General features: G+C 37.4%; 1 protein-coding gene across 1 annotated transcript in view; it reads left to right on the forward strand.

Moving 5' to 3' along the window:
* syt7b (synaptotagmin VIIb) overlaps nucleotides 1-20,329 on the forward strand; it is a 119,346-nt gene that overhangs the window by 27,998 nt on the left and 71,019 nt on the right. Inside the window, exons 2-3 of the mRNA XM_079841337.1 lie at nucleotides 9,592-9,683; nucleotides 19,009-19,143. Of these exons, the coding sequence (XP_079697463.1) occupies nucleotides 9,595-9,683; nucleotides 19,009-19,143 (224 nt within the window). The 5' untranslated portion in view covers nucleotides 9,592-9,594. The remainder of the gene's footprint in view (nucleotides 1-9,591; nucleotides 9,684-19,008; nucleotides 19,144-20,329) is intronic.

Below are 20,329 nucleotides of genomic sequence, written 5' to 3' on the forward strand. Positions count from 1 at the left end.
CTCCACAGTGTGTTTATGGCAAGAAATGACAACGCAAACACACTGGTGTCGTGATTTACTATCTAACAGGGGACCGAGTCATTGTGTTTAACATAATCATTATTCAAAGAGGATCTGCAATTAATACATAAGATAACTATTTCTGCTTGATTTAACTCTTAAAACTCAGTTATTGCTATAAAAACTCTAAATCTCCACAGTGTGTTTATGGCAAGAAATGACAACGCAAACACACTGGTGTCGTGATTTACTATCTAACAGGGGACAGAGTCATTGTGTTTAACATAATCATTATTCAAAGATGATCTGCAATTAATACATTATAGAAATATTTCTGCTTGATTTAACTCTTAAAACTCAGTTATTGCTATAAAAACTCTAAATCTCCACAGTGTGTTTATGGCAAGAAATGACAAATTAAACACACTGGTGTCGTGATTTACTATCTAACAGGGGACCGAGTCATTGTGTTTAACATAATCATTATTCAAAGATGATCTGCAATTTATACATTATAGAAATATTTCTGCTTGATTTAACTCTTAAAACTCAGTTATTGCTATAAAAACTCTAAATCTCCACAGTGTGTTTATGGCAAGAAATGACAAATTAAACACACTCGTGTCGTGATTTACTATCTAACAGGGTAACCGAGCCATTGTGTAAATCATAAATAAATCAAAAGTGGTTTGTTTAAAAAACTCATAAATGTATAAGGTGGTAAGGTGGGCCTTTTACACCCCATTTTACATGGGGCAAAAGTCACACATTATTTATACAAATACTTGAGCTAAAATGTTTTTTTTTTAATAATGTCTTAACACTTGTTTAAAAGAATAGTAAAGTTTGTACTATTTTCTGTTTATTTTGATAAATACAATAATATTCAATGAATATAGGCTACTGTCATTAAAATATGTTAAAATAAAAAATACAAAAACAAAACTTCTAATTACATTCTGGTTGTTTAGATTTTTAAATCCTTTTTTCTTGGATTCTGTGTAGAATTTAATTGTAATGTAATGCAAAGTTTGAAACTAGTCAGGGTATCTAGTAAAGAGATGTAATGCTTGTTCCTTTAGTAAGCAGCCTGTTAAACAGCAGAGTCTCTCTGGGACAGCAGGCCATTCAAACAATAGAGGAGTGTGTGAACGACGTGTGTTTAAGAGCCCTTACAGTTCCTGCTCCAGCCTACAGGGGAGCTGCTGAGTATGACCTTAAACACACACACACACTTAGGTCCCCACTTGGTCATAAGTTTTAAAAAAATTACCAGAGTGTTTTTACTTAATTTTCACATGATTTAAACACACACACTTGTAGGTCCCCACTTGGTCAAAAGTAAAAAAAATCACCGGAGCGTTTTTTTAGTGTTTTTACTTGATTTTAACATGATTTAAAGCATGACCAACAGGGGACCTGAAAAATGTCCCCTCTTGGCTCAGAGGTCCCCTGTTAGTGAGTGTGTTACGACACCAAGGTCCCCTGTTAGATAGGTAGACAAGTACACACATACACATACAATGTGGTCTCTGAAGACAAAGAAACCTAAAGGCGCACCTGTTTCACGTCTATTTATAGTGTTGTGAACTTCTGTTGTTTCTTGAAGTAGGGACCAGGAGACGTCGGGATCAAAACAGAAGTGATTCTTTTAAGGAGAACTCTCTGTGCTGCAGGTCGTCCGAAAACAGTCTGATTTAACAGTACAAAATAATGCAATTTATCTGCATTTCAGGGGGATGGGTTATACAGCAGAGGAGGAGACACTCTGAACAATACAATGCAAATGTTGTATAGGTAAAAAGGACACACCCTACTATGAAATCCCTACCAGTCCCATTGAATCAGCATAACTATTCGCATGCTGATACTGGCCAGGAACTCCAATTCCAAGAGCCATCCCAGAGCCATTAAAGACAAAAGGGGCAACGTCTGGGCTCCTGAAAGGTGGACTCTCAGTGATCTGACTCATTTAAAACACAATAGAGAAAACAGGTCTGGCAGGAAAGGAGACTCTTGCTAGAGCCTCTGAAATCAGTAAAACATGTCTGGAAGATTTGCATAGTAGACTAAATTCATCTGATATCATAATTTTTACCTAAAATGTTAAATGCAATGTACTTTCTTAAATTTGAAATCCAACAATAGCCTCTCACGAGTGCATTCCAATGACGTCATCATAAGCCATGGAAGGCCAAGTTCCTTTAAACTTTGAAAAGATGTTTTCCCAAAGCGCATAGCGCAGCGTTGAGAGAAGCTTTTGAAACACCCAATTATATTTTGCTTAAAGAAAAAGAAGTTTGTTTTAGGACCATTAAGCATTTTTTTTCTCCATAGAGACATTATTTTCATGACAAGTGCATTTTTTACATAAACTCTCATTATCGTAATGTGTGGTCTAATGTGTTTTTTAATTACATTTATTAATGTTTTTTTAAAGGCATAAATTCTACATCTTCAATATGTATTGTTCTTTTCTTTCTTGCATGACAGTAATGAGAATTTGGGGGTTAACTGTGCTTAATTGTCAAAATAATGCCACAATGCAAAAAAAAACGTAATTGTTCTCAAATGGGTTTAATTGTGTTTTCTTTCATGAGGTTCACCTTTTCTAACATCAGCCATGAGTTCTTATGATCCAAAGCCCTTTTCAAACAGACTTTGACCAGTGCACAGAATGAGTATTAGCGGCTGTGGTCAGTCTTTTGATCAATAGCAGAAGAACAACCGATCCTTAATGAGTGAATAAGCCGGGATGCGTTATGTAAGGCCGCACAGCGAGAGTCTCCCTGGCCTTTATATTTCTCATACCTCATACTGCCATGCCGCAGGGTTCACTAATGATTCATATGTTTTTTTGCCCACAACACCCCACGCTCCGCTCTGCACCGACAGACTGCGTGCTTTCTCCTTCTCTTCCCAAATAGTTTTGACAGTGCTGAGCGGTTTCAGGTCAAGACTACAGAGTTTCTCCCTGTCTGATCCAGTTCTGACTCTGTGAACAATGGGAATCTGGAGATGTTGATGCTCTGCTTGAAAGAACTCGAGAGATCCGCGTGTTTAAATGTTCGTGTCATATAAGAATGAAAAGAGGAGATTTTTACTCCATATCAAATGCTGTACAATCATACAGTCCTCCTTTCCTCCATTCATCCATCCATCCATCCATCCATCATTTTGTATCCGTCCATCCATCCATTCATTATTTTGTATCTATCATCCATAAATACATACATCCACTATTTTTCATCCATCCATCCATTCATCCACTATTTTTTATCTATCATCCATCCATCATTTTGTATCCATCCATCCATCCATCATTTTGTATCCATCTATCCATCCATCCATCCAACCTTTATTTTGTATCCATCCATCATTTTCCATCCATCCATCCATCCATCCATCCATCCATCCATCCATTATTTTGTATCCATCCATCCATCCATCCATCAATCCATCCATCCATTATTTTGTATTCATCCACCCTTCCATCCATTATTTTGTATCCATCCATCCATTATCTTGTATCCATCCATCCATCCATTATTTTGTATCCATCCATCCATTATTTTGTATCCATCCATCCAACCTTTATTTTGTTTCCATCCATCATCCATCCATTATTTTGTATCCATCTATCATTTTGTATCCATCCCTCCATCCCTCCATCCATCCATCCATCCATCCATCCATTATTTTGTATCTATCATCCATACATACATACATACATACACTATTTATCATCCATCCATCCACTATTTTTTTATCTATCATCCATCCATTATTTTGTATCCATCCATCCATCCAACCTTTATTTTGTACCCATCCATTATTTTGTATCCATCCATCCATCCATCCAACCTTTATTTTGTACCCATCCATTATTTTGTATCCATCCATCCATCCATCCAACCTTTATTTTGTATCCATCCATCATCCATTATTTTGTATCCATCCATCCATCCATCCATCCATTATTTTCCATTCATCCATCCATCCATTATTATCCATCCATCCATTATATTCCATCCATCCATCCATGCATTATTTTGTATCCATCCATTATTTTCCATTCATCCATCCATCCATCCATCCATTATTATCCATCATCCATTTTTTTCCATTCATCCATCCATCCATCTATTATTTTCCATCCATCCATCCATCCATCCATCCATCCATCCATCCATCCATCATCCATCCATTATTTTGTATCCATCCATCCTTTATTTTGTATCCATCCATCCATCCATTATTTTGAATCCATCCATCCATTATTTTCCATCCATTCATCCTTTATTTTGTATCCACCATCCATCCATCCATCCATCCATCCATCTATCCACCATCCATTATTTTGCATCCATCCATTCTTCCAATTTTGTATCCATCCATCCATCCATCCATCCATTATTTTGTATCCATCCATCCATTATTTTGTATACATCTATTATTTTGTATCCATCCATCCATTATTTTCCATCCTTTATTTTGTATCCACCATCCATCCATCCATTATTTTGTATCCATCCATCCATCCATCCATGCATTATTTTGTGTCCATCCATTATTTTCCATCCATCCATCCTTTTTTTTGTATCCACCATCCATCCATCCATTATTTTGTAGTGATCCATTAATCCATCCATCCATTATTTTGTATACATCCATTATTTTCCATCCATCCTTTATTTTTCATCCATCCATCCATCCATCCATTATTTTGTATTCTTTCCTACTTTCTTTGTCAAACACTTTCTTTCTAACATGTCTGAGGAGAATATTTTTTTCTGCAAAAAATTGTGCGATGAAGGAGGGAAATGCAGATGAGGTGAAGGAGAGTTTGAGCTATGAAGCTCTGTGTGCTCTTAACATGTGACAGACAGTGTGAGGATTGAGCTGGATCTGTTGTGAGACTACCACCAAGAGACCATCTGTGAAAAATCTTTTTCCCTCCTCTGTCTTTCTCTTACAGCCTCCTTCTTAACCGATGATGTCATATTTCTCCTTCCTTATTCACCTTCATTTTGTGATTGTAAATTCTGTTTGAAAACCTACTTCTTACTCTGCCCTTGCTGTTTCCCTTTTTTCTTTCCCCTCACTTCTTTCCCACACATACTGCATACCTGCCAGAGATCTCAACATAATCAAATGTGTCTTTATGATATGACTTATTATCGGTTGTGCTTACAATTTTTTATGGACCAAAACAGAATATAATTTATTGATAAGTTGTTCTAAAAAATACATTAACCTGAGAATCTCTAAAATGATAAAATACCCTAATTTATTCAACAAAGATTTTACTTTTTTTTTTTTAAGTCATTTTAAGATCTCATTGGGGTTATATTGTTCAATCTAACAAGCAACATTCAACTCTACAGCCGTCTTTTGATTCATTTTACATTCTCTTTCGGCACAATATTTGTTTAAATCTTTAAAACAGTGTAGCTGGATGTGAAGTTGACCCGGTGCTAATGAGCAGGGTAATATGCAATAGACCAGTTATTCATTAATTTTAATTGTATGTTAATTGACCTTACATCAGTTGAACTACATACAAATCAGTTTCCAGTACTGTATCAACTTTTAACTTTTCAAAAGGTCTTTCAAAAGCAGGACTGGTGTATGTTACACATCTCATGGACAAAGACAAAGTATGAGACAACTAAAAAACATACCATTCTGAAATGTCCTGTAACAGCTGTTCTTGCACAGGTTCTGATCAACCCTCTTCACTAATATTATAGGTCTGATTTGGGCTCAAATTGATAAGGCAATATGAACGCCGTTGTTTATTACAGTACACCTGAGCATCTGCAACCACCTGTAGGGGTTTGGGGCGTGACGTTTCCGGACAATGTGCATTTGGCGGTTAGCGAATCACAACTTACGGGGCCATTGCTTATTTCTGAGGGAGGGGCTTCATAGAACCAGGAAGCTATCTGGCCGTTTTTACAAGAAGGGACACAGTGGTGTAGAATAAAGGTAAAATATGTGTAAATGCCTTTTTTTTTTTTCAAACGAAGCATGAACCCATGTTACAGTGCACCCCATAAACACAATCAAAACGTCGAAAAAAGCTGATCAACCACCCCTTTAAGGATGTAGAATAAAAAATGTATAATGTTAAAAAAGGTCAGAGAACTGCTGTAAGTCTAGTTCTTGGTAATTGTAACGGCAGGGATCCACTGGAGGCAAAACACACTTCTTCTTCTTTTTTAACGGCAGTTAGCATCCAGCTTTTGGTGCATTACCACCACCATCTACTCCAGAGTGTGAATCAGATCTCAGGTTTACAATCTAACTTCCCTTTGGTGCAAAAAAATAAATAAAAAATGACGCAATACACAGAAGACTACAGAGACTAATGACTAACAAGGATCACTTGTGAACAATCAAAAAATTAACCAATAACAAAACAGAACTGATGAACACATGATAAAAACAACCAATATGAACATAACACATAAGGACAAGGAAGTCACATGACAAACAGGAACACATGACAAAACCAGGAACAGGACAAGGAGCATGAATACAAAGACATGAAGACATTCAAAACCCAAAACCGTGACAGTAAAACATTGAATTTTTCTCTGTAAATTAACATAAACATGTTATCAGACACACCAAATGGGGTATGTCAAGAGACATAACATTTGCATTTCAAATATTCATATAATACTCTATATTTCATTACTTTGATCAACTTTATGAGGTTTTAAGAAGAAGATCATGCTCTAAGTTGTTCAATATATAATATAGTCTATAGTAGTTAAATTTGTTAAAATGTAGTTAAAATGTAACAGAACATATAAAAACAAAAAAACTATTTTAAAATGTTTATAAAAATATAATAGTGCTAACACAACACCTCTGTAAACATTTATCCGTGGTGCTTATTTAACGGTTATGTAAATAGGCCTGATGCTAAAATGGCGTTATACTTAATAAACAAATAAACTATTTATTTAACGTTTAAGAAAATCTGCATTTTACATATCTGGAAAAATAGGCATAATTAGTCAAAATGAATGATGCAGTTGTTTGTTTTGTTGCAAAACCTCTCTTCTGTGACTGGCTGCTGGGTTTCTTTGACTGAATTCCTGTTCCTGTCATTCCGATTCAAATTCTACAGTAATTCCACATCCTGTGGGGCGTGGCACAATTTCCAGTTCCAACTCACTGATGTAAATGAGTGTGCTTGTGTCACAAGTCACAAGTCACAAGATGTTTGTACCTGTGTATGAACACACTTGTTCGCTTCCTTTCTTTTGTTACTATTCATTACTTCGGCAGACAGATCATGGCAGAGGAGCGATTGCATGTTGGCAGGCGCCGTAATTTAAATGCTCGAAACTGGCAGGCTATTGCTGTGCCCGGGCCAAGATGCTGCTCTTTCTTCCTCCCGTTCGGATCATTTATCATCTCTTACACAACTGCTGGCGGCTGATGGCTTTCAGAGGACTTTGTAATGAATACTCCACCTGCAGAATCACTTTGAGATGGATTGGCCAATCAAAAGATGGTGGGGAGGAGTGCATCTTTGACAGACAGGAAATGATGTAATTAGCCTTTATGTAATTGCTTGCATCGATCAGTAGAGTTGTCTCAGTTGTCTGCCAATAGCACAAATGTTTGCATATGGTGTATTATTGATGCATATGAGTGTTTTCTCAAGCTAAACTGTAGTCCTTTGGCTTGAATGCCCATTGAAATGAAGCTTTTGAGGGTTAAGTATGCATGTGCGGATTTGTCTGAATGTGTGTTGTTTACCAGGGTCAGAAATTAACTTTTCTGTTAAGGGCAATATTTGCTCCATGCCTGGAATTGATTTCCATGGGGCTTTTTGTTTTACCATTTATCTTATTAAATGTATCCTTGTTGTCAAATGCAAAAATAAATTAAAAACACTTTTGTGTTTGGGGAAACGCATTGTGCATTTTTTTCCCTCTTATCTTGAATTTGGGTGGGATTTTTGTTCATTTTAGTGGTATTTTTGCCCCAGGTGCCTGTTAATTTCCCACCCTTGTGTTTACACACTCTTTGGCCACTTTTGCTTGTTTGTATTTGAGTCTCTATCTGTATTTAACAACTTTACCTATATACACACCTATATATGGGACATGATATTGTCCCTACCACTTTTTGAAACATCTTGTGGCACGGATGTACCTAATAGAAAGAAACATCTCAATTTGATTAGCAATTTGTTCGTTTGTGTTAAATAAGAGGCAATCTATCGCTGTTGTTTTTGAAATCATACTTACTGAGTGCTCGTTGCCGCTGTTATCAGTTCTCTTGGCGCTTGTGCACTTCACTTCAATCTGTCGCTTAACGCCGTTGTGGAGACTCTCTTTTAGTTTCAGTGAAATCACAAAACAAAATGCTCACAAACGTGTCCCTGTTCTTGATACAGAATCACAATCACTGATGAACACCTTTGGTTTTAATGAGAGAAAAAAATGCCTATACAAGGACGGATTAGAACCCAGAACCTCTGACACACTTAAAGGATTAGTTCACTTCAAAATGAAAATATCCTGATAATTTACTCACCCCTATCTCATCCAAGATGTTCATGTTTTTTTTTTTTACTTGAAAAGAAATAGTTTTTTGAGGAAAACATTCCAGGATTTTTCTCCACATTATGGACTTCAATGGCCACCAATGGGTTGACGGTCCCAATCAATGCAATTTCAAAGGGCTTCAGAGGACTCTGCACTATCCTAGATGAGGAATAGGGTCTTATCTTGCAAAACGACTGGTCATTTTCAAAGAAAAAGAAAAATGTATATACTTTTTAGCCTAAATTGCTCATCTTGCACTGCGGCCCGGCGCGTCACGGATTACACAATCACGTCGGAAAGGTCACACTAGACGTAGGCACAAAGCGCACATGCGAAGACTAACACAAACATCCTTTAGCAAAAGTAAAACAACGATGTCGGACGATTTTGAATATCTTGTATGAGATGGGGGTGAGTAAAATATCAGGAAATTTTCATTTTGAAGTGAACTAATCCTTTAACAAAAGTTCTACCATTGTAATATAGTAGAGGAAACTATCACTTTGACTTGAATTGATTTCTGGTTATTGCAATGTCATTTTTCAGCAATTGTTATTGTACATGTCATTGTATTACCAAAAAATGTTCACAAAAATGTTAACTTTTGCAACAAACTCCGATGTAGACTTCCGCTTGTTCCTTTGCCAATCCAATTCACTGATTTCCCAACTGATTGCAAACTGACCGGCTCTTTCAACATCTTGAAAGCTCGTCTTATGCCTTCCAACAGTTTTCTATCAAACAGCCACTCTGGTGTGTAAACACCCGGAGGGTCTCAGACTTGTCATTAATATCTGCGCGAAACCTCTCTTTGGCTGTTGTTGGTGTGCATTAGCTCTATCAGTGCATCTGTCATGCTTTACTGATTAATTAAACCGTGTAACTTGCAACAATTGCACAGAATTTGCTGAAATATGAAATATGCCACCTGACCAAATTATATCGGGCAATCTTCTATTTCCCATCCATTTTTTGTTTTTCTCTTACATTTCTGTCTCTTTCTTTCTCTCTAAAGGGGATGAGGAATAAGCCGGGGGTGGAGACAGCGGGGACCCCAGACTCGGTGTCTGTGTCGGGGAGAGGCCGAGGAGAAAATAAAGCCATCAAGTAGGTGCCTCCTGCTGAGATTAACTATTGCTGTTAATGTCTTGGTAATGAGTGGAAAACATTAGTTCTTGTGCTACTCAGAGTTATACAAGCTGCAGAGTAGAACTAAAGGGTCTGTGTTCAGAATGGAATACTGAATACTGCAAAAAAAAATCAGTAATTTAATGCCAAGGTATTGAAAAAAGAAAAATTCAGGTCGTGACAACTGCATTTACAAAAATGCTATCCAGTTTGTACGGTACCGAACTGAAAAGCTAGTTGTTAATGACATATCCAAAGTTCTGTCATGAAACACTAGATGGTGCAGGCTGATAGGTCCTTAACTCAATCTGCTTGCACTCTGATTGCACAGCTGACTGGTTCCTGCTGTATCAGTAGCCACCTTCAAATACTTGGTCAGCATTTGCTGTAGCAGTGCAGCACACTTTCAGAAACCCTCCACCTTCCCCAGCTCCACCTGTATAGATCTGCTACGGGTAATTAATGTATGCTATTTTGTACAGAAGCAGCATATCTTACTTGCTCGCAGCAGTGTGTTGTGTATGTGTTGGCTGTAGAAAGTCCCGTACTTGCTCTGCAGCAGCAATAACAGCAGCAGCAATAACAGCAGCAGCAGCAGCAGCAGCGTAGCAGATCTATTTCGCCAAGACCAAACATGTTAACATTGTCAAATCCATTACCATGACAAACACTCAGAGTTGTCATGACAGAAATTTAAATAGGCATCAATGATGTCTCTCTTCTGTAAATGTGCAGTGCCATAAAATCACAGGTATGAGCCATGACTCATTCATGTGTCCATCTTGCTAAAAAAGAAAATGCAAACATGAACAAGCCCATTATATACCAAGATAAATCTAAATGCTTTACATTGAAAATAATTAACTAAATAATAACTCCAAACATGATCGCTTCATGAGCCAACACCAAACAACAAACCTAAAAATGCTTATAATAAGTGGGCATGGTAACACTACATTACAGAACTGTTTAATTGATATACACACTTTAAATTTTTAGGCATATTTCATAACCCATGCTCATTTGTAATTTATTCAGGAGTGTTTATTTGTATGTCTAGTTTCAGAGGTGTTACTTTTGATTCTCACACCAGCTGTGGTTTTTGTCGTGGTCAATACTATGGACAACACTGGCTTGTTGTTTGCAAACATCAGAAACTGGCTATGTTATCATGTTCTGGCTAATGCCATTCTGCCATAATAATTTCATATTTGCAGTATGCCATGTCTATGCTGCGCACAGTATGTGAAATGTGTATATGCACAATCACAATACGGCCAAAATATGGCCATGTATTTCACTTGACCTTACATTTCAAAGAAACAAATGAAGCAAAAAAAAATAAATTGTTCTTTAAAAAAGCAATACGGCCAAAATATGGCCATGTATTTCACTTGACCTTACATTTCAAAGAAACAAATGAAGCAAAAAAAAAAAAAATTGTTCTTTAAAAAAGCACAAAAAAAAATTCTAGTCTCATTATATGTTTTACACACAAAACAATTGCATTAAAATGCAAAAAAATTGCTTTTTTATTTCTGAAATGTTTGAAAACTAAATAGCATATGTAACCCACCCTGTTCAAACCACCCGCTCCAAGCGGAACTCGAACCCCGGTCCGCTGGCATGAGAGCCGGGCGCTCTAACAAGGAGGCTAAAGGCTGCAAACTCTAGCGTCAGTCGCTAGAGCATCTCTTGAGATCAGAGTAGTGAGGTTTACTCGCACAGCAACTACTTGCTGGCCTCGGTTACACATACTACCATTTGAAACATTTATTGTTGCACATTTTTTATTGTTTCACATATTTTATAAAACAGTTGTTGGAATACAATGTATGTATTGCTTACTACTTAATATACACTATATTGCCAAAAGTATTGGGACACCCCTCCAAATCATTGAATTTAGGTGTTCCTATTAGCACTTCCATGGCCACAGGTGTATAAAATCAAGCGCTAGGCATGCAGACGCTTCTACGAACATTTGTGAAAGAATGGGTCGCTCTCAGGAGCTCAGTGAATTCAAGCGTGGTACCGTGATAGGTACCGAGTCCATTCATGAAATTTCATCACTACTAAAATATTCCACAGTCAACTGGTGCCACGTAAAATTACAGAGCCGGGTCAGCGCATGCTGAGGCACACAGTGTGCAGAAGTCGTCAACTTTCTACAGAGTAAATAGCTACAGACCTTCAGATTAGCCCAAGAACAGTGCATAGGGAGCTTCATGGAATAAGTTTCCATGGCCGAGCAGTGGAGACGTGTTCTCTGGAGTGACGAATCACGCTTCTCTGTCTGGCAATCCGATAGACGAGTCTGAGTTTGGCAGTTGCCAGGATAACTGCACTTGCCTGACTGCATTGTGCCAAGTGTAAAGTTTGGTAGAGGGGGGATTGTGGTGTGGGGTAGTTTTTCAGGGGTTGGGCTTGGCCCTTTAGTTCCAGTGAAAGGAACTCTTAATGCTTCAGCATAACAAGACATTTTGGACAATTTCATGCTCCCAACATTGTGGGAATAGTTCGGGGATGGCCCCTTCCTGTTCCAACATGACTGCGCACCAGTGCACAGGTCCATAAAGTCATGGAGGAGCGAGTTTGGTGTGGAGGAACTTGACTGGCCTGCACCTCAACCCGATAGAACACCTTTGGGATGAATTAGAGCAGAGACTGTGAGCCAGGCGCTCTCGTCCAACATCAGTGCCTGACCTCACAAATGCGCTTCTAGAAGAATGCTCAACAATTCCCATAAACACTCCCAAACCTTGTGGAAAGCCTTCCCAGAAGAGTTGAAGCTGTTATAGCTGCAAAGTGTGGGCCAACTCCACATTAAACCCTATGGATTAGGAATGGGATGCCATTAAAGTTCATGTGCATGTAAAGGCAGGTGTCCTAAAACTTTTGACAATATAGTGTACTTGTAAAGGGTTGTGCAGTAAACTTGTACAAAACAAGTACAGCAGATTTAAAGTGGTTTATATATTTCGGCTTGTGGTGATAATTAGCTAATCTAATTTATTAGTTTAGTTATTGGTGTAGCAAATTAGCTCAAAAGGGAAATATGAATAATTGGTACTTTACAATAAGGTTTATTAGCTAACATTAGTTAACTACATTAGTTAACATGAACTAATAATGAACTGCACTTATAAAGCATTTATTTATCTTTGTTAATGTTAATTTCAACGTTTACTAATGCATTATTAAAATCTTGCTAACATCAGTTAATGCACATGAATAAACCATGAACAGCTGTATTTTTATAAACTAACGTTAACAAAGATTAATTAATGCTGAACAGAGGTGTTGTTCATGGTTAGTTCATGTTAACTAATGCATTAACTAATGTTAACCAATACAACCTTATTGTAAAGTGTTACCGAATATTTAATTATAACTTGTTATAATTGGCTGAATTAAGATGGATGGATGGATTTCTGGATGGCTGGTGAGTTGCCACCACGTTCCAACAATACTGAGCTAGCGGGTGATGATTTGGTCTGGAATATTGGGAAGTGAGACGGAAGGTACCTTTAGGGTCTCTGATGGTGTCAAAATTACTTTTGCAATGTGGAGTTTATAACTGACCATTTTCTGCAATGGTATAAAAGGAAGGATAGTGCCTTCTGAAATAAAAGGATTTTCATCCTGGACAATGCTGCAAAAAACACCACAGCAATAAAACTGTTTGAAAATGTACTTCTAAACCCACTGTAAACGTTTCTCTCTATTTTCGAGACTCCAGAGACATCAGCAGCTTCAAATACCGGTTTGCTGCTCAATAGTGGCTTTTTATAACTGTCCTTTTAATAAAAAAATTGTTTTTACTGAAACTTTCCTTATTAAGCCTTTATCTGACGAGATCTGCTGTTAATTATTCACAATTTTTTATAGTTTAATAATCTCCATTCAGTTTTCACACAATATTAGCTGTTTTCATGCCTTTTGCATAACATTGCAACATTTCATGCTTTTCATCTTTCTTCCTCTCCATATTGCATGAGAACTGTGACTTGCTTAATAATGTGGAACAACCTCTTTAAGTAGACCTAGCAAACTAATTAACAAACCTGTCTGAGATTGATACCAGTTACCAGTTATAAAAAGATATGGAGAAATAAAAAAAATACAAAAACCTGAATGTTTATTGTACTGTTTATTGAACGTTTATTATTTAATCCTTCTGATATGTCACTTGCATAATAATTTGGAACACACTGTAGTTTGCTTGTTGGGCAGAATGGGTTTGATAGATTATTCATTAAATATAATAAGTAATTGGGTGTCTGATTGGTCCAGGCGCTACATTGGTTTAGTATATTCCCGTTACATGATAAGCAAACCCATTATGCATATTCAGTGGTCTACCTACCTACCATCTGTTCATATTAAGGTATCAATACCATAACTACTACTTGGTATCAGGCCAATCCTGAACCTTATTTCATTCTGAACATAGCCAGTGATACTAAGGAATAACACAGGAATCACCTCAAAGCAAGTGAGTGTGTGTGAAATGATGGCTTTCACACACTAGACGATGTTTATCAGGTCAGCAGTGTGAAGCTGGTCCACTTGGAGCACTTGCTCTGGTAACAACTGCAGCCTGAATATTAATCAGGCAATGCTCTAATTAGACACCAATGCAGCTCGGAGCAGATGGATACTGTTTTTATATCAGTACAAGAGGCCAGACAGCTAATCACCTGTGACCGCACAAGGGCAGGGAGAGCCAATCCGCTGCACTTTTCATCTTCAGACTGCGAATGAGACATTTAAATTTATTTTCTTAAAGGAGGAGTGAAACCTACAACAACAGTGTGGGATGTTACAATGCTTAAAGGGTTGCTTCAGCGATTTAGCATTTAAGCTTTGTATCAGTACAAACCCGGTAGTATGTTCGAATGATCGTGCTTCACCCCCGTGCTTCACATTTTATGTCTGGAAAAAAAACCTCAGATGACACAAATATCGGCATTTTGCGTCATCTGAGCCAGAGGCTAGAGACTACAGACAGTAGTAGGAGCTAGTTCTGCATGTTTTCAACCAGCCCACAGGGGTGGGATCTCACTCACAGAATGTGAGACACAGACGGCCGCACGGACATTCATAACGGAGCGGTGCGGAGCAAAGCGAGTGTTCTCAATTAATTCCTTTGAAAGTCAAGCTTCCATAGGCATGAACTGAAAACGCGCCAGACTGGACACGCTCTGTGCGGCAATGAATGAATAACAATGCGGCCGCAAAATGAATGCCTGTTGTCCGTGCTCATTTTAGTTTCGGTTTAAAATTAGCGCCAATTCCGGGTGGGTTGCTTGAATTGTGAGTTCATGAAAACACAACAAATGGTACAATGACAAACTCACTTAAATAGGTGCATTTCGCTTTGAAACCACATCTTCCACGATCATCTGGTCTGCCAGCTCCTCACTCTCTGATGAATGAAATCAGAATATTTTGAGAATATTATCAAACTTAATGTTTTTCATAATGTAATTAAAATATTAAAATGATTTAAATAATAATAATTTAATAATTAAGTAATCATTTTCAGTAATCACGTAATAATAAAAAATAAGGACAATTTTGCATTAGTTGCATTATATATAAAACTTTGTTCTCAAAATAATTTTTTTAAAGTGTCACTATCGTAACACCATAGTAATTAATTTCTGTTTAGATTAAAATATGAATTGTTTATTTCTCCAAGTATGACTATTAGAGCAGCTTGAAGCACCAGAAATGAGCCAATCAGTGAAAGGGAATTGGTGGCCAGAAATATGATGCCATATAGATTTGGTCATTTGCAATTGTAGCATTAAAAGATCTGAAAAATAAGATTTCAATCATATATTATGTGAAAATTACTTAATCAATTTCTTACTTAATTTCCCATCTGTGCGTGAGTGAGTGAGTGTGTGTTCATGTGCTTCTATCACGGTGGGGACTTTATCCTGAATGCATCATAGTCTGTAAAAAAAGATGGATGACGACGCCTCTCTTCCATTGAAGAAAGGGAAGCCGTCAGTGTTCAAATATGGCGCTGACATCTTGGGTCTCGAGTCTCTGCAGTAGTGAGGGCAGTAAGTGGAGCTGCGATATCAACTTTTTGTAAAATAAACAGTTATGGAAATGTAGAAATTAAAGTTAAAGCTCCTATCTACTCCCAAAAGTCTGTAGGTGCCTCAGTGACTACTTTGCTCAGAGAAGCTGTCAATCTCAGCTGTCAATCATAACATCACACCCCAAAACTTATTTAAAGAACGAACACTTGAATGTACAGAAACCAACTTTGGAAAAAAATGTATTTGAAGTGTAATTTGATTGTTTAGTTTGTCCCATGGAGAGGGCAGGGGTTATGACCTATACTGCATTCAGCCACCTGGGGGAGATCGAGACACTTTGGCTTCACTTTTCAGGACTCTTGTGGCACACTTGGAATGCACACAGACTCATGGAGACTTGTGGTACCGTGGAGACCTAAATTGAGGTCCCCAAGAGGAAAAAACTTATAAAGATATAAATCATACAGAATTGTTTTTTTTTTTTTTTTTTTTTTTTTTTTTTTTTTTGTGGAAAATGTAAGAATGCCGAAAGTTTTCTGTAATGGGTAGGTTTAGGGATAGGGTTAGTGTAAGGGGATAGAATATACAGTTTGTACAGTATAAAAACCATTACGTCTATGGAGAGTCCCCACAAAGATAGTGAACCAGACGTGTGTGTGTGTGTGTGTGTGTGTGTGTGTGTGTGTCTGTGTGTGTGTGTGTGTGTGTGTGTGTGTGTGTGTGTGTGTGTGTGTGTGTGTGTGTGTGTGTGTGTGTGTGTGTGTGTGTGTGTGTGTGTGTGTGTGTGTGTGTGTGTGTGAGAGAGAGAGAGAGAGAGAGAGAGAGAGTGAATTAGTACCTGGACCACCTCCAATATGTTCAGAGTTTTATTACCATATTAAATGCCTGCATCAACCCAAATTAAATATTAATGCTAGATTCATTTATAAGGCTTAGAGTTTTAATAGAGACTGATCCGACATTGTCAGAACAGATGAAACCACTAAACATCACAGCTCATCGATTGGCAGTGTTCAAGTCACAGGCCATCCGCTTGAAATATACTTCATTTCTTAACTTTTTTCTAATGTGGATATGCTGGAGTTTGGAAAAGTATGCTTTAAGAGTGTTTTTAATGCATGATACATATGACATGAGACTTCATTCAATGTATTGAATGATCGTATCTTGTGGTTTGCAGCCACCCTTTCGAGTTCCAGATGAAATTAAAGGGGTCATGAACTGAGAAATCAAAATTTCCTTCAGCTTTTGACAAATAAGAGGTCATCATACTATAAGAATATCCTGTAAGTTTCGGAACTGAAAACTTCCTTGTTAGTCCAATAAAACCTTTTATTGACACCAGGCCCAGCAAACGACAGGTTTTTCATAGTGGGGATCTATGACGTCAAAGGGAGGCAAGCACCGCCTCTGCAGAAGAAGATCAATGCCTACTTCATCACTGCCTGTTTAGCACCGCCCACCGATTCATGCATGTAACAAAGGCCTAGTGTTAAACCAGATTGAGCTACCAAGCAATAAACATGCCATTGAATAGCAAACTCAACGGCATGTTCTTTGTCTGTGTCAGTAAATCTAACCAGTGCAGTGACTAAACGTCAACTTGCGTTGTTTCTCTTAGTAGGATGAAAATAATCTGTTATTTAAGGGTGATTAAATTCTATAAAGAAAGCGATAAAAAAAGTTTATCAGTGACGAGTTTATCAGTGACTTCCGTTTTATTCAACGAATCTCTTAACTATATCACGTTTGCACTGTTAGTGAAGAGGAAAGCATTCGTTAGTGTACAGTTACCGAGTAGCAATAATGAGATCGCTGCTTTCATGTGCTCCACATGTGTATGATCGGCTAAAATGATCATCACTGCAACCTTTCATGCCACGATCTTAATATGATGCCATAGACCTAAATATAATGCCACAGATCTAAATGTAATGCAACACTTTTCACGAGTAGTTAACCATGAAAGCTGTAATAGTTAAAACTTGCTAAAAGAGGGAGTAATACTATTTCCAATGAAAAGACGTTAGCCAATCACAGTAGTGGGCGTTTACACTGAACTCTCACAGCAGACACGCCCTTAAAACAGAGCGTGCAGAGCAGAAGGCTAAAATCAGGGTAGGAATTTATGATAATTTTTGATGTAAAAAGCATTCTAACATTATAAGTGTACTCCAGGAAGCATCATAAAACAATAAAAACAACGCAGTTCATGACTCATTTAAGTACAATTATGAAATTAGATGAAGTATCTTCCAATTGTAAAGTATTTACTGGATTAATTTGGCTTAATTTACATAAAACATCTATATATACTGATATATATACCACTATATTTCAGTCATGACTACTCTCAGAATAGTTTGAACACAATTTTATTAAATGAATAATGTTGCTGTAGATGTAAATAAGATTGGTTTTGGCGGACTAGATCTGCTACGCTGCTGCTGTGGCTGCAGGCAAGTACACAAAAATTGCTCTGCTAGAACACGAAGTCACCGAAAATAAAACTGCCGCTGCTGCAAAGCAAGTACGAATACTTGCTCCATAAACAAGATGACATTAAGTGCTGCTGCAAAAGACCCCCGTAGCAGATCTAAGACAGGTGGTGCTGGGGTGGAGGAGGGTGAAGATGAGCGTGCTGTCTAACGCTACCCGTGTCGGACCGAAATATATACATACTAGCATAGATAGGAAGAAATGCCAGATTGGCTGTAGTAATGGCCGCGAGACAACCAATTAGCAATACGTTAGAGTTTCATGACTGAACTGGGTATTATATACAATTTTGATCCTACCGCCAGCACTAATTAGGTTTCTTACCTCTGATATGACTAGCTTCTGTTGTTTTTATAGAGATTAGAAGAACTACAGTAGGTTATAAAAGACTCCTCTGTGAGTCAGAGCGAGTGTACTGACAGCACAGAATAAATATGACTTTGTGCATGATATCCATCTTAAAACCCCTTTAATCTCACCCTTAGATCTATTTTTACATTGTCTCTTCTATTCAGAATTATGTTACTTTTTCAAGACTTTTTAAAAACACAGGGGCTCTGGAACAATGTTAGACAAGAGAAACCTTTTTTAAAAAGTCTCTTTGTGACTGGATGGTTCCACTCTGCCAGTTACTGTAGTTTTACACCAGTGTTTTGTCTCTCTCTCTAGACTGTCTGTCTATCTGTTTTTCCTTCAGTTTGACTCATTGTGGCTCTTTCTCCTGTCTTTCTCTTTGGCCGCAGTGATCTAGACAGGGACTTTTGGAATAACAACGACAGCAGCACTGTGCAGCAGCGCTGGAGCTCCTATCCACCCAAGGAGTTCATCCTCAACATGTCCCCCTACGCCCCCTATGGAGACCCTCGCCTCACGCCCAAGTGAGTCTTGGTTGCGTCTGGTAAGGGACCCCTTCTCTCTGTGCAGGGCTGTACTGAAAGGGGAAGTCCATTCAATCCTCTCTATTCCGGCCTTCCATTCCAGCGATCCTCTTTAGCTTACAGGGACTCATCTGTGTATCATGAGACCTATCAAATGTCACAAAGCAATGTCCTTGGTCATATTTCACCCCAAAACCAAAAGGAAAAAATAGGAAAATTACGTTTACATGAACGTACATACATACATATGCTTAACATACAAATATACATTTACACATCTATCATCGATAAAACCAGCGACTTTTTTATATATATACTGTATATATATAAAAAATCAGTGCAACAAGTAATATTTTTATGAATATTCATGAATTTCTTGATATTTAAGCTCATTTAAATCCCCAAATTCTCATTACTGCAAAGAAAAAATTATAAATAAATACAAATTATATAGATTATATATATATAATAAATATTATTATTGTGTATTATTACTGTTCTGTTATTTTTTCTATGGTATATATATATATATATATATATATATATATATATATATATATATATATATATATATATATATATATATATATATATATATATATATATATATATATATATATATATATATATACCATAGAAAAAATAACAGAACAGTTTTGTATAACAGTAATGAACATTTGTTTGGAAAATGTGTTCATTGCGATATAAATAAGGATCTAATGACCCTATAAAAGGCTTTATTTTTTAAGGCAGATAAAGTTGATGACTTGCTTTAAACATCTTCTTAAAGGTCAATCTGCATGACCCACAAAGCACGGCAAAAGGCAAACCAGCCATATTTCCCATTGACCCCATCTGTAAGAGCTATCTAGGGCAGTCCATGTCATTTTCTAACATTCTTGTTGGCTTCTTATCATTCAGCATACACCACAATCCAGACTGAAACGAGATGAAATGTCCAATCTTTAGGTCAACCCATCACTCTCGGGCGAAACGTGGGTTGAGTTCCACAGAGGGTAGTGGGGTTCGCTTCACTCTGCAGTCTACTTGTAATTTAATTGCTTAATTGAAGTCATTATCTTCGAGTAAAAGTAGTCTTTCTGGATTAATTCCCAGGATAAATCAGAATCTAATTGATAGGAGACCGATACAGATTGGTCCCTGCCCACTTCTCATCCACATGCTG

The sequence above is a fragment of the Gobio gobio genome (assembly GCF_949357685.1).
Source record: "Gobio gobio genome assembly, chromosome: 2".
Taxonomy (NCBI): Eukaryota; Metazoa; Chordata; class Actinopteri; order Cypriniformes; family Gobionidae; genus Gobio; species Gobio gobio.